The sequence below is a fragment of the Episyrphus balteatus genome, chromosome 3, assembly GCF_945859705.1.
Source record: "Episyrphus balteatus chromosome 3, idEpiBalt1.1, whole genome shotgun sequence".
NCBI lineage: Eukaryota > Metazoa > Arthropoda > Insecta > Diptera > Syrphidae > Episyrphus > Episyrphus balteatus.
In genome coordinates this window covers 98828154-98845128 of record NC_079136.1, presented here as the reverse complement: position 1 = coordinate 98845128, position 16975 = coordinate 98828154, and the positions used below count along the sequence as shown (strand labels likewise).

The following is a 16975-nucleotide window of genomic DNA, read 5'->3' as shown; positions in this document are numbered from 1 at the left end:
GCTGACAATTTTTATTTTTACAGAAATTAAGTAAAAAAAAAAAAAAAAAAACATGAGCTATACTGATTAGGTGATATGATTTTGTATTAATTTAATAATTAAATTAATTTAATCCAAATGATTGCAAAATACGATGTTATCACATAAATTCTCCTAATTCATCATAAATTTATCAAGCTAATCATAAAACTTATTTAAATTACTCATTTTTCTGTGGAAGATATTAACACACCATAATAATTTCAAGTGGGTTAATTTATTTTGTATAAAATTGATAAATTGACAAATTGTAATAATAATTGAGTTATTGGATATCTTCTTCTTTAATTACATTTAATCAATAGAAAAAATCCAACATTTCATGTTTTATTCAATACAGATACCAACAAGATATCCATATCTGCAAGTAGAATAATATTATGCGTTGAAATAAGAAATCTTTTTTTAAGTAGATAATAGCTTTTGCTTCAAAACAATCCTGCATTGCATTTAAAAACAGCAGCACGTTAAATTATGTGAATTTACTACGTGATGAAATGCATTTTTCATTTTGTTGAATATATTTAAAAATAAATATATACGCGTGATTACATGAATTGACATCCGCTGAGATAACATAACAATTTTACTTAAATTCTAACAAGTACAACAAACAACATACCGCATGATTATGACAGACTTCAATTAAATAATTTCAAATATTAAAATCGTCAATGTTTTGTGGTAGCGCCCGCCTTGCCCATTCTAATGTCAAATGTCATAAGCAAAACATGAATAAATTACTACTTGTCGATCATACAGAATAATAAAACGATATGCAAAAAAAAATGTTGAACACGTTTTTTCCATTTTATAAAAAAATGTATAATCTGAATAGAAGTTTGGGTCACAAAATGTATTGTTGTGATTAATATTTGTTTATTTATTTTTGTTGACACTGAGAAAACACCCTTTAAAATAAATTCACAAAATAAAAGATAGACAGAGATTGATAAGTTTAAGTGACACTTTGTCTAGTTCTATTTGAATTTTATTTTCAATTTTGTTGTTAATAGTTAATTTTTTTTTTTAATTTCCTATTTTATGTGAAAAAAAGAAAAAAAAATATTTTTTTAAGAAAAAATGACAAAAAATTAAATTTTTATTGCACCTCTGTGGTAGGCAAAATGACAAAAAAAAACATAATTACCTTTCATTTGACTTTTAAACGAAGAGAGATAAACATGAATAATTTATTATTGAATACGTATTGCATCTATATTTTGGCATTGAGATTTTTTTTAAAATAATCTTCGTTTCTATACAAAATATTAGCCAGTTTTTTTTTAAAGAAATATTACTGTCTTATGTTATTTTTTTTATTTTAAGATAGGTGTTTTTGTTTTTCTCATAGAGCACAGGTCCGTTGACATAAACACGATAACATAAGCTATTTAATTCTTGGCATTAACGTAAAAATCAGAAAAACAAGACGAAAGCTAGTCATCTGTAAGACACATCTGTTAAGATTCTTCAATCAAAATTAAATTACAATAGCCCAAATGGCAAATTGACATCTGCGTCAATGCTGGCAGACATATTTATAAAAATAAACGTTCATAAATATGTTTATTTAAAAAAAAAAAAATTATAATTTTAACATTTTATATGAATGAAATTTGTTTATTTAAAGAGTATCGAAGAAAAAGTTATTTTTTGTAAATTTTGGCGAAATCAAAGTAGACTTATTAAAAGTCTTGTCAATTTATTGCATTTGGGTATACGTAGATATATTTCATAATTTTCTTTAAATTCAAGAAAAAATGTTGCAAATCAACAGATGTTTATAATGTGGGGAAGTTATTTTGTTTATTTTTAATAATGTCAGTACCTACTTTATATTTTTTTAGTGAGTATTATAAGAAGCAACTATTTAAAAATAATATTATTCCTTTATTTTAATATGAAATAACACTGAAATAAATGGTTAGCTTTTTTTAACTTAACTACACTCACTATTCTATTCCAAAAATCTTTTTCTTTCTTTTCTTTTGAAATTTGTTTTTGGTGAATCATTCTTCAAAAAATGGACGTATAATTACCTTGAATTTTTCACCATCATTCCCTTACTCAATATTGCTTTGACTTGAGAACCAAGAGTCTTTTAAGACAATTTAAGTTAAAGGATGTTTTTTTTTTGAGGTAAAATAATAGTGTAACTTTTAAATAATATTTTGTTTAAGAGCAACGGCTATAAATATTACTTTATTTGTAAATATTTCAATATACATATATAATAAATACCCTTCTGAGAAAAAACAACTAAACAAAGCAACCATTTCAAAAATCATTTCCCCTTAATAAAATATCCCTGTATCTTCTCCGTTTTTCCTCCAAACATTTCTACCTAATTTTTAAACTAAATAGATTATGACATGCAAAATATTTTAAACATCATATTTAATGGTATAAAAAAATTTTTGGATGTGTAGGTATTTGGGATATCTCTTAGGATTTGTAATGGAACGCATTTTATAGAAAATCAATGCAATTCTGATCTACTCGTGCAAATGCCGTATCTTTTTTAAAACGCAACAAAACTTAAATCGGTTGTAAATTGACAAAAGTCTTATGGTCCGAAATTAGGGGTAAATATGTGGTTTTAGCATTGAATAATTACAAATAGAAGTGGACACCCAGGGAAACTTCCGCTGTAAAATTATCGTCGCTAGTATCGTGCGTTGAATTAAAAAAGCAAATCCAACAATCCAAAAGCAAAGCCAACAATCCAAAAGCAAATCCAGCAACCCAAAATCAAATCCTAAACAGCTTATACATATAGATAAAAGTTTTCCTATTTCAAAAAGTGAAGATAGCCTAGAGCATAAGGTGAATGTCTGTTAAGTTTACCTACCCAGGTTCGAATCTGACAGGAAATTGAGATTGTTTTTTTTTTTACATTACTAGAATAAAAATTAATTAAATTTCTCAAAAAAAATCTCCGCAAAAAAAAAAAAAATTTCAAATTTTACCGGTATTCGAACCTAGGCCAGTAGGAGTAAAAGGCATCGTCCCTGTTCTCTAGACTAATATGACTTTTCAAAATACGAAAACTTATATCAATATAAGCTCTTTGAAATGTATAATAAAAATTATTAATTTTTTTATGAAGGTTTAAAAAAATTATTAGTTAAGACTCAACTCGAAAATACATGATAGTTGAGGCGCAAACCTGTAGTTCATCTATCTTCCGGTACTCTTATAGTCGCATGAGTAATCTGCGGTGTCACTTCTATTTGTAATTATTCAATGGTTATACAGAAAAGTAGTTTTAATATTTTTTTAACCACACAAAGCGCTCATTTAACTGTTGTTTATAATCCCGGTTAAAATCAAATCTTAAAGAAAAAGCTTCTTAACAATACGAAACAGAAAGCAATATTTTTTTTTAACCTTAACATAAAATAAAACAGATCCAAATTATTTCATCTTATGCAACATTTTCTCTCAGACTATTTGATAAGATATTCCACATTATACCAATTAATTTCTCTAAGTACCTCTCCTATCATGTGACAGTAAACAAATGACTTTGTCTCTTACATTCACACCTAACTACCATTAATTATCTCCTCCTTTAAGTAAATTAAACGTAAAATATTATGTGCAATAAAGACCACCACTTGAACATTGAAGTATCCTAACAAGATCAAAAAACCGACCTAAATTACTAAATTACCTTTACCTACATAATGGAATTCCCAAACAAATAAAATACTTGAATTTTCATTGTAACAATTAATAATAATAATAATAATCTAATTGTTTTTTTTTTTTAAGATTAAATATTCATTATTATGTTATAAAACTGCGTACATATTTAATTTATAAAATGGATTAAGAATTATCGCTAAAACTCATTTAACTCATTGAAATAGGTAGATGTTTGAATATGTTTTATTTTTGATTGGGATTAAGATAATATAGGTAGGTATCTGTTTTTTTTATATTTAAAATATAAATGACATATTGGGGAACCTAAACTTTTTTATTATTCTTTTTTTATTTAACGAAGAAGTAAATAGGAAAAGATAAAACAGCAAAATCAATTATAGATGGTCTTGAAGATAATAATCCGTTGTCCGATTATTTTTGAGAAAAAAAAATATAAACAAACTTTATCAATTGACACATGTGCTGTCAGAAAAAAACGTACACCGTAGAGAATAAAGTAGGTACTTTCCTTTTTTTGAGAACTTTATATCGAATCGATGCATAATATTACTTAAAAAAAAAAAACAAAAAATGAGGGATTGCAGAGAGATTGACAAACCTCATATATTTTCATGTTTCCCCGAAAACTGAGTCAGATTTTTGTTTTTATTTCCTTCAGAACAATTTTGTATATTTATTTATCTTGAATTTTTACTTTGAAGTACTTATTGGCAGTTTCTATAGTTACGGGTGTGACAAATGTACTCCTGTGCCTGTCTTATGCATTGTTAGGCCATTATTCAATATGAATAGAATTAACTGAGTTAAATGCATGGTGATAATTAATTGAAAAAGTATTTGCTTTAGTGTTAGTGTCCAAATTTAATGCGTTATGGGTGTGACTATGCAAAACAGCTAATTTTCAAATTTCTTAAAATTACAAAATGTTGCAATTGGATTAATCTTGAACCTATTAATTTATAGTAAACAAAACCATTAAAACCTTTGGAAAATATTCGTTTTGTCACTGTTACGGGTGTGACAAGCCAAACTTTTTGTGTAAAAGTCCCACACACCAGCCCCTACTTCAAAAGGTAAGGATTGGTTGATATAAACTTTGCAAAAAGTTATGAAATCTTAATATTGAAATAGAACACCATTTTTTATTGTTTATATAAACATACATAATTATAGAAAATATTTAATATTTTAAAACACAACATTTTTAATCACTAATAGTGTATTTATTGTATTCAATACCAAAATCAAACTTAATTTCAATTTAGCATCGTTGCATCAATGCATTACATTTTTGCAATGGAAGCGAGAAAAACGGTAACTCAAGGTTGTTAGTTTGTAACAAAAACATATATGTATGTAGATACAGCAAACCAAAAATGTGTAGAAGGTCATAATAAAAACCATCACTGAATTAATTAATATTTCAACAAATATAAGTACCTACCTACTTACACAACTTGAATTGATAATTATTATTTGTTCACATTGTTTTTCCTCCAAAATCATAATAATGCAAGTTTATTTAATATTCAAAAGAAGCTCTAAGACTCCAAAACGTATGGTTTTGGTTCCCTTTTAAGGATGTTTGTATTATTTTTATAGTTTATTTGTAATTAGTGTTGTTCATTAAATAATAAATTAACTAAATGAAATGCAAAAAGGCTGTGGTTTTAATCAATTACATCATTAGTCATCAACATGATTCATCAAATCCTGACTTTGTTTTACTCAAAAAAGATTTATTCAGGAAGATGGAACTAGAACTTTCTTGAGTGAAACGAACCTTTAAACAAAAAATATCTCAGATAAATATTAAATACTTTACAATCTACAAATATATACTACAAATGATTCAATCATCACTCTAGCAAATCAAATAAACCTCCTAGAAGCTGTAAACTGTTAAGTCGCAACAAACTTTATTATCCTGATAATCAAATTTTTATAACAGTTTCTGTCAAATTTATTGTTTAAAACAAATAAAGATTAATCTGACCCTGCGTCATTGTTATTCAGTTATTGTAAATCAATCAATTTAGACAAAACGTGAGAAAATTTTTAAAACCTTTGGAACTTTTAAAAACAATTATTTTTTTTTCTCAGAAATTCTAACAAAACAAAGTTCATGAGTTTGATGGTTCTTACCAAAATTGGGAAATATTAAGTACTATATAAATTTACTTCTTGACAAAAATATATTAAAACAACTTTCAATCATCAACAACAATTGCTCTGATAAAATCGGCATTTCAGAAAAAAAAAAAATTCCGACCAAGGTTCACATGTGCAGTTATAAAGGAGAATGTCAGTGTCGTTTATAACCCAGTTTAAAAATCTATATAACAAAAAACTAAATGTTCTCATAGACATTCTAAATCTGCTAGACACTAAAACACGGTATTTCACAGCCTCTGTGTCCGTTCAGTTCACATGTGATCCAACCGGCTATTACCACGCAGCACGATTTATCTCTAAGTCGGACACTCTGGCGTATGAGAAACATTTGTAAAACCGTGTGTCTCAAAATAGATTAACACTAACTATTTTCAATTAATTTCAATATCAAATGATCATGAATTTTTAATTAATGCAAATCAATGAATTTTTTTTCTTAAAAAATTGCACACTATATTGCATCAGAATATTTTTTTATGAGTAAGTATTGGATGGAATTTATGATGTTTGGTTGGTATATACACATTTAGTGATGGTGTGGTAGGGAAACACCTACACTCAATTATTGAGTTTGACAATCGGGGTGAAATCTCACACTTAATCAATTAATCTTCTGCAGTTCTTGAAGTTATAAATTTCAATCAATTTAAAAAAATATGAATGATAAAGATCATAATAATAACAAAAACAACTTACATAAACTATGAGTGGTTGGTTGATTGAGATTGTACAATATGGTGTGGTGAGTAAACAAATATAATATGTCATAACAGTCAGATAGAAGTGGCTTATAATTATTATAGGAGCTATATGAAGAGCTAATAAAAACAGTTATTGGGTCTAGTAAATTGTGATAGGTAGGTACTTAAAAATGACAGAAGAGACGAGGTGAGGCAGAAACACTAATGACATTTTGTTGATGGTTATGTGACTTATGTTTGATATTTTGTGAGAGCTTTTAAGATTTATCAGCACAATGCAAAGCTCATTTTTTTTTAATTAGATCAAGGATAGATGTGCTTTTCGTTGAAAGTGTCAATTTAGATTTTGATTTTTAATTGGGCGATTACCGGCGGCACGGTGCGGTATAGCGCTGGTGCCAAAAAGCGGGATATTAATCGACAGATTAAAAGTCAATCTCGAAATAAAAATATGAAAAACATTGTTTTTTGCCTCGAACAAAGCGTGTTCTTTGTTTGAGATTATTTATTTATTTTTATCCGAAATGTTTTTATACTTATTTTTATATATTTTTGTTGATAAGTTTTTTTCTTTAAATGACAGACATATTTTGATGGGAATATTGCTCGTTCCGATGTTTCAAATTATCTATTAATCATTTGAGTTTTGGGTTTTTTTTTAGAGATACTTTTATGAACACGTGTATGATAAAGAATATACGATATTTTATTGTTTTGACCTGTTTTTTAATTAATATTTTTGTTTGTTTAGATTTAAACATTTAGATTTTAATAGATCATTTAAATTATCTAACTTCTATGAAAAAGAGGTTTTCCATAATTCCATTAGGTTCTTGAGTTCAAACTGATTTCGATTCCGATTCCGAGTTTTTATACCGAAGCTATTTTTTATTATTTAACATACTCTACAAAAAATCATCTTTTTTTCGTAATTGGTAAGAAATCGTTTTCGACATTTAACAGACAAAAATATAGTAATTGAATGACTATTGTTTCGATACGATCAATCAGTTCAAACTTATTGCGACTTTAAAAGTGTTCATACTTTAAAGACACCAGTTTCAAATCTAATTTTAAAAGTCAATTTTACTGTTATGTCCAATTTTTGATTAAATTATTCGTTTGTAAGACATTGAGTTCTAAAAAATGTTTTTTTTTTTTTCTGATGTACCTACCTACTTCCGATGTGTCTTTAACACGAATTCGATCGAAGAACAGAAGGGTAATTTTGTAAATGTTCAGTTCTTTGGTTCTCTATTTAAAAATAAAATGCACGACTGGGTAGCACGTACTTGCTCTTGGAATTAAAATGTTAACATTTTTAATACTTTCCTATGAACCTACCTATGTATATAAAATTTGTTAAATCTATATGAAAATTTAAAATTAAAATGCGTTTTTCAACGAAAAAAATTCTTTAAATGCAATTGAGCTCCTAAACAAATATGCAGTTTAATTTATTTTACAAAGATTAATTAAAAAAAAAAATCGTTAAACCGGTTTTTAAAAAACTAATTTTTTGAAAAAAAAAAGTTTTAAAACAATGTTGGATTACTTATCAACACCTTAAACCAAATTTTCAAAAAAAAAATCAATAACTCGTTTTCGAAAATTTATTTTTTCAAAAATATTTTTAATTTTTTTTTATTAAATCCAAAAATATTTTTTTTAAATTTTGTTTCTGGTTTATATTTAATTTATATGAGTGTCTCTTTGTAAAAAAAATTCTTTGAAATTAAGCGAATCGTTTGGAAGAAAAAACGGTTCTATGGGAGGTGCCATTAAAAAATATATGTTTTCATTTAAAGATATACCATAATCCAAAAACTAATGCATGAATTTTTTATAATCAAAATCGTAATGGCCGTTTTTGAGAAAATGAAACTTTTCTAAAATTGGTATATGAAAGGTACCTACCGTTGTTTTTGGTCCAAAAAAATTGATTCCAAATAGCCAAAGTTTGAAGTAGATCGATCCATCCGTTTAGGGTGTAGCTCCTTATACAGACCGACAGACATCGTAACAGACAGACAGACGGACAGACGGATTTTCGAGACCCACAAACATCCAGTAGAAAAAAGCACCCCTTTGAAAAAATCTGGTCTTCAAATTGCCAAATATTGTTCAAAACTATCTTTTTTATTTTAAGAAAATAATAATTGTGAAATTGAAAAAAAGGAAATCTTTTTCAGGTCCAATGTATGCAATATGTATGGAAATTTTTTTTTTTTACTAAGAAATTTATTTTTATTTGTATCATAAAATAAAAAATCAAATGATAACGGATAGTGCTAATGTTTTTGTACTCTCCTCACCAGAAACATTAATCATTAAAAGCAGGGTTTTTTCTTATATTCCCTGCATAGTAGCGCCTTTTATTTCCTGAACTTCCCAATAGAAGGAACATACACTCTAGCAATTAACCGCCAGCACATAACAAAATCACGAAACGCACACTCTTACATAGAAAATAAAATAAAAAATCTCAAATTACTCGTACCCGTATTTAAGTATCGATTTTTTTTATCAACTTATTGATTTTTTTTAAATAACATATTTTCTGTTTTGTTTTGCTTGTTTTAATAAATTAAAAAGTTTATGTTTGTATTTTTTTTTTATGTTTTTACTATTTTGTGTTTTTTTTTTTTGTTTTCTTTTATGATTTGGTTAACTCACACTCACTAACAGGTCACGTAGAGCTAGTCAAGATGTCACTCTTATGACACGCAGTGCTGACAGTCTAGCCGTAACAGCACGCAGGTAAGTGTTGCCTTTTCTTTTTAATTCAAAATATTTTTTTTTTGCACTTAATAAAACAAATTGTATAAATTAATAATTAAAATTATATAAATGTTGTATTTAGTTACTATAGCATGGATTTAGATGTACTTAAATATAATTATATAATAATTGCATTTTTGTAAATTACAAACTTTTTTAAAATTAACAAACAAAATTACTTATATTGAAATATGCATATACATTTATTTCTATTTCCTATTTTCAGCCATCAATTGAAATGTGAAAATGTAAAAAAATGTTATAAATCAAATGTTGAATAATCAGGAAACTTAAAAATGTGATAAGTTTTAAAATTATGTAGATCAAAATATAACCAAGCAATTTAAATTTAGTTAAACAAAAAATCAGTTTTAGGTAATTTTATTAAAATCAAACAAGCAACATGTTAGTGCTCCTGCGTTATTTAAGCTCTTGTTGCTCAACATATTTTAATTAAATTTTGTATGTATTTTCCGGAAAAATTAAGCTTTTTAACTTTTTTTACAAGAGGAGATTTGGGAAATAAAAGAATAATATAATTTCAAAGTGTTGTAACCTTTAATTAATCTTATCCAAAAGGAAGTTTACATTTTCAGTAGAAAAATACACATTAAATGTTTAGCAATAACCGTGTTTTAGTGAGACGAAGTTCAACGAAAAATACTTACCTACTGGGAAATAGATGACTTTTCTTAGTTAGAAGTGAGTAGGGATAAAAGCTGTGGAACAATTAGTTACTGTGGAGTAAAAATACCACTATACTTCACTGATTTTTTTAGAAATATAAGACGGTAAATGTATTAATGTAATAAATAAGTAGTGGATATAAAATGGTAGGTTATAGGACTTCAAAATATTGAGCCTCTTGATTTTAACACATTTTTAATATTTTTGCTATTTTCGAGTAATTTGGATTGTGTACATACACACTTAAAATAAATATTAAATTAAAATACATAGATGAAATCATGGTCAGCTACGCAATTTTCCAAAATCTTTACTTTTCTATTCGAAACAGCCCAGTCGTTGAACACATAATAGTAACAATTGACAGTTTTAACAAAACTGTTCTTATCTGCAAGTACAGAAAATCATGTTCTGAACTGTTCCAGACAGGTTTATTAAACAAATATGAATGCTGTTCGGAACAGAAATTTTCTCATTATAAAACAAAAAGTTGTATTTACATTTCTGTTCCGAACAGTTCAGTTTTTATCTACACTATTTTTGTTGGAGTTGCTTAAGCTCTTTGTTACTGATATATGTACATAGCTTTTGTTTTTGAAACTTCGATGTGACTCTTCTTGACACTTTAATCGATTTAGAATTCATAAACTTGCCCAATTAAAAATATGTAGGTGGAATAACTAACTAACTTTAGTTTTTTGCAATTTAAATTTATAAATGTGTCAGAAAACATTTCTTTTCAGAATTTATTGTATTTTAAAGTCACGTTTCTTTGTTTTGCAATATAAATATGTAAATAATTTAAATTTATTTACAAAAAGTTACGTATTGAAATCTTGAAGTAACAAAACTAATACCTTAAAAAAAAAAAAAAAATAAACAAAACTCTCAAAGCTCATTCGCCTTTGCATGCAATATGTACTATACATATGTACGTATATGTAGGTATGTATACATGCAATAAACGCCCACAGTTTATTTTTATTTTCCCATGTAAATGCCGCACAGATAATCAAATGAAAGTGATGATAATGACTGCATAATTAAAACACTTTCAACTTCAAATCAGCCCGACCCCACCCCTGCCTCGGTGCGAGACTGTGCTTTGTGCTCTGTCGCTGGCACAGATGGGCATCTTTATTTTATAAGCGCCCCCTAGAGTATATAGATACATTTTGCATATTATATAGCAAAGACTTGTGAAGTCACTATTATGTATCTTTTCGATGCATCGTGAACTCATTGACGGATTTATCTATAAGAGAAAACAGGCGACAATTGTGGTGCCGTGAAATAACGCCGAGCGAAATAACGCCGAATTCCAAAATTCGGCGTTATTTCACTTTACAAAAGCGAAATAACGCCGAATTTCAACATTCGGCCATATTTCACAATGATAAAGTGAAATTACGCCGATTCGGCGTTATTTCACTTTTTCAGTGAGGCAAATCCTGCTAAGTGGAGCTTAGGAAAAATTTCTATGTAACCACCTGCAGTCAGTTTGGTATTGAAATGCCATATTTTTGGCACAGGGACATAAGGCCCATGGAATAACAGCCACTATTTATTTGTGGGGCTTACGTCCCGCTTGAGTGAGACATAAGTTCCAAATTAAATGTGGGGCTTATGTCAAATTCAGGTTGGACAAAAGACCCACAAATAAAGGATGGGCGTTATGTCTCACTAACAAAGAATTTACAAATTATAAAATTATCTCCCAACTGAATAACTGTATTTGGGATAGTTACATAATTCGATTTTGCACTTATGTCCCACCTCATTGGCAAATAAGCCGATTCAACAGTGTATCCAATCAAGGGGATTGCAGCAGAGCAGCATGATCTCATCCTCCAAACATATTTCACTGTTTATAAACCTAAGTATCCTGGGTTTTATTGTTTTATTTATGTGTATACCAAACAACAAAGATATGTTTGTATAACTTGGCAAACGCGAAGCGAAAAATAAATCCTTACATAAGAATCTAATTAATTTTTGGAACCCAAACACGAAGCGGAAAAAAATTTTGCCCACGGGAGAATCAATTTTGAGGTGTGAAAATAAAAATTCGCGCGAATTTTTATTTTCACACCTCAAAATTGATTCTCCCGTGGGCAAAATTTTTTTCCGCTTCGTGTTTGGGTTCCAAAAATTAAATAGATTCTTATGTAAGGATTTATTTTTCGCTTTGCTTTCCACCAATTAAAACAGGTGGGATCTATTTGTTTATTATCATTATCATATTCAAAGTTTCTTTTGCATTTAAAGAATCTAGAACAAAACGCGAATAAAATATAACAAAAGTTATAATTCATTATTGTTTTATATTTCGAAAAGCGTGGGGCTTATGTCCCACCTAAATGAAAAATATATGGAGCTTCGAGCTTATGTCCCACTCAAGTGGGATATAATTCTTAAATTAAATGTCAACCCACTCAAGTGGAACATAACTCCCATAAATAAAAAGTGGGTGCTATATCCCTGGGCCTTTTGTCCCTGCGACATGTTTTTCTACCTTCTTGAGACTAATCTGTTAATGAATAAATAAGAGGCACATAAGAAAAAAAAAATTTTTTGGAACCTATACCTCGATTGGATGGACAGAATTCCCAAATTGGTGTTGGGGCCATTCTGCCTTAATAAATTAGGGCCTTATATGCCTTTGAAAATAAAAAAGGTTAGCATTTTAATATACGGGTTAACTTAGGTCCACTTCTATGCTCACTTTTCTAGCATTCGGCCTTATTTCTCACTTGGGACTCGGCGTTATTTCACTTTGACAAAGCGCAATAAGGCCGAATGTTGAAATTCGGCGTTATTTCGCTTTTGTAAAGTGAAATAACGCCGAATTTTGGAATTCGGCGTTATTTCGCTCGGCGTTATTTCACGGCACCGACAATTGTTGAGGGCTCTGCTTAACGAATTGTGTATTTTTTTAGATTTGGAATGTATACAAATTTATTGCTATCTACTTTGAATACTAATGAAAAAAGCTAAAAAAGAAACTTCTAAAAGCCCATAGTTATCCGTCAATATTGTTTTTCTTTTTTCAAGGCCTCCTGTTGATCCAATCCGTCTTAAAGTGCATACAATGTGTTTTGTCGTCGCGTTTCTGTCGACAATGGCGCGGCGGTGGTCTAATTAAATTTATCGTTCATAATAGTGCAAACTCTAGGTAGGTAGAAGAGCTGCATATTACTTATACATAGATACTTGGGTTCAAGGCATCCGCCGCACTGTGCACTCAACCACAGCCGCCAAACGAAAATTAATTTCATTAGAATGATTTTTTTTTTGTCTTTGTTGTTGTCTATATTTGCTTTATTCTTGTAAAAATTAAATTATCTTTCGTTGTGTGGTTTGAAATCATCTCTCATCACATAGCACAAAAGTGTCATTTATTTAATATTAATTCTTAATTATAATTTTAATAATGAGCAAAAATTTCTTTTTGAATTAAATACAAAAAAAAAAAAAAAAAATACTCAAGTTGCATGTCAACTTGTTTTGGGTCTCCGAAGCTTAATCAATAAATTATTCAGTTTCGAGTTTATGGCTTTGTGTGTAATAAATTTAGATATTTTAATGTAATTTCATCGATATAGGTTGCGCTGCGCGGTTATTTATTAATCCAATTAGCCGGTAGTAAATTGTGAATTTGAGCTCGATTTGCACGATTTGATCTAAAGTAGAATGTCAAATTATGCACTATGTGACAGAGATGATAGATAGAAAATAAAATTAAAACCAGTAACAGAGGTATTTGGGTCGAATTAGGGAGAGAAGCTTGTTGACACTGAAATATTGAATATTTAAACAGTGCAAGGCTTTTTTTTGTATTATTATTACAATTAATGCATTTAATTAACAGCTTTTGACTTTAGATGCGTGAATTGATAGTTAAAGTGTTTATTATTTCATATGTACTAATGAAAATTGCAAAATAAATATATTTTGAAAACTTTAGTTAGAATTCTTAAAACGAAGTTAGTATGTCAATATAATACTAGTATCTGCCGAATGTCGGATTTCGAAAGTGAAATTACAAATGGCATCCTAAGAGCTCCTTCTTGGTGCGTATAAAATTTCATCACCTTTTAAGACTTCATCTGACACACCTGAATTTCGTGACTACCAAAAAGATACAGGCAATATCTTGAAAACGGATCACTAAGCTTTGTTTTTTATGAATTTATTTAAAACCTATGTATAAAAATTTAAAGATTTAAAATTGCCGCTCTTGAAAAGGAAAGTCGAAAAATTCAAATAGCAATTAAAAAAAAAAAATACATGGCAAAAGCGGCAGTTTTGAATATACAAAGGTTTAAGTACATATTTTAAAAAAATAGGTACAAATTTTATAAGAAATCATAAAAATCGGAACTACCTCACATTTCTGAGATAAGTTTCTTTGGTAACTCCACTATGCAATTAAATTAAATTTCTTTGAAAAATTGGTTTTGTGAAAATATAAAATTACTCCTCTATTTCCAAATATGAACTACTAAAAATAAAAAATTTTTAAAACGTTTTTTTTTTTTTTGTTTGCAGTGACTTATTTCACTTTCATATAATTAAGACCACATTTCTTTCGTAACAAAAAGTATGAAAGGTACCACCAGTCTACAATATGTTCTAGAGCTAGATCGTTGTTGAATTCGATGAACATGAATATGAAAGCACAATCTATGACTACCCACTGCAGTTTAGTACAACCTTATTTAATAAGGTAATATAGGAAAAGGGTACAAATGTTTTCAGTTTTTCAATTGTTCTCAAAAACAACATTCTTTATGCAATATATTTTGAATTTCAAGTTCAAATAAAACAAAATAATAGTGAACTTCTTGTTCATTGACTCTCTTGAAACAAAAAACTGGTGTACACAAAATAATTTCGTTGAAATTATAAATGGTTTATGACAATTTTATATTTAAATCGTTTATGACAAATTTTTATTTTATTTATTGCATGGGAAATTGTGCAGCATTTGAAAACTTCTCAAAATAATGTAATTTTGATATTTCATGTACCTATGTAATTGTTTTTTTTTCCTACTATATCAACTTACAAAGTTAAAAAAAAATGTTACGTATACACCCTACAGCACTATTTTTTTTTTTAACTCAAAACTCACAAAGCTCTGTTATAGGCCATTATAATATTTTATCTTACTTGAGACGAAGTAAAAATAGGCTATCCCTATATGGTAAATACCCGAATACATACCTATTTTATACCCGAATACGTATTTTATTTTGTCAATAGAAACTTAAAAAAGGTACAGTGTAAGCTAGCCTTTTTGAGAATGTATCCATTTTAATTTGTATAAAGTTCTTCACCATTAAAACTTGGGCGCTGTTACTAATTTAATTAGACACTTTAAATTCAATACACGTCATTCTTATAATAATTTCCAATCCCAACCTTTGTTTCTTGTCCCTATTTGAAATAAACAAAACCTATTCCACATCCATAAAAAAATAAAGTGTCAAATATAACACATCAATAGCAATGTGTCATAATTACTATTGAACGTAAACAAAACAATTTTGTTGTTTCAATAGAACTCTTTTTTGGAATCCATATTTCTCCCTATTGGTTTTCATATTTTTTTTTTTATTAAAATAAATTTAAAAGCACACAATCAGGTAGAGAATTACACATGTCAACTTGTCAACTAGTTAAAGTGTCACTGACCAATAATTATGCTAATATCATGTTGTAACTGATTATTGCCGCTAGCTTAGCACAATAAATAGTTGCACACGCATGATTTGCATCCGTGCTTTAAATTATAACAAAACAACCCAAACTAGAATTGCATTTTCAAGAACGATTTATGGATCAGGTTGGAATGTTCTTGGTCAATTTTTTTAATTGTAATTTTCGATCATTAATTAAAAAAAAAAATAACCTACTCACTCTCGCGGCTATATTGTGCCGCCGCACAGTGATGAACATGGAAATGCCGCCAGCTATGTTATTAAGTTCATTTATCAATTAGTAGAATCTGATCTTTATAAATGCGTATAGATAACTTATTTCCGCATGCTGGGTTTGATGCATTTTTTTATTTAATGGTCTCAGCAGAGAACGGAATTGATAAAATCCAGGAAGTTCAAGTATTTATGATTTCGTCGGTTCTGGGGATTTGAATGTGTTTAATGAAGTGCAATGCAACGACTACTGGTGATATGGAGAAAGGAAAGGATATGATTCAAGGTATTGACCATGAGCTTGTTTGTGCATATAGTCAAATCGAAAGTTGAATCTGCATTAAAATTTTAGCACAATAGGTGTAGCTTGGGGAGACAAGTTTTGAATGAAAATTAATTGTTATGATTTTATAGGAAATTCAAGGAATTGTTCTGTAAACAAAAAAAAAATGACTCTTGTCAAACTAAAAAATGTAGTGGAATAAAGATATTTTTCTGCAAATATTTACACAAAATCAACTGGTTAATGCTGGTAGTCGGTTATAGTTTCATCGTTCTTGTCAGTCATGAGACATACTAAATGCAAATTAAAACCTGAAATCCTTTCACAATTTTGTGAAAATCTAGTTGATTTCAAAAATAGAACCTAGGTAAACAAATTGAGAAAATAATTATTGTAATTTGTCAATCATATAAACAAGGCATAATAAATCACAAATCAAAACAAATACTTTGCCTTTTTAGCTTACAGGCTAATGTATTTGTAGATTCAAGCAAGCTTAGTTGTTTCAGTATTTTACAATGATTTGTGTTGTAATGAGGTTGTCAGCTTAATGGATATTCATAAAATTTATGAGTTAATGTTGAGTAATTAATTTTGTAAACAAAAGCGTCAAATATGAGTAGTTGTCTATTTAATTTATTAACATTGCAACTTTTTAGAGACGAGGCTTTTAAACAATTCAGAAATTACAATTT

General features: G+C 28.3%; 1 protein-coding gene across 18 annotated transcripts in view; it reads left to right on the top strand.

Moving 5' to 3' along the window:
* LOC129916930 (TLD domain-containing protein 2) overlaps window positions 1-16975 on the top strand; it is a 217877-nt gene that overhangs the window by 117549 nt on the left and 83353 nt on the right. For 11 of the 18 annotated variants that reach the window (XM_055997151.1, XM_055997153.1, XM_055997152.1 and 8 more), the window contains one exon: window positions 9279-9350. The exons of the other annotated variants lie outside the window; for them this stretch is intronic. In XM_055997151.1, the coding sequence (XP_055853126.1) occupies window positions 9279-9350 (72 nt within the window). The remainder of the gene's footprint in view (window positions 1-9278; window positions 9351-16975) is intronic. 18 annotated transcript variants of the gene reach the window in all.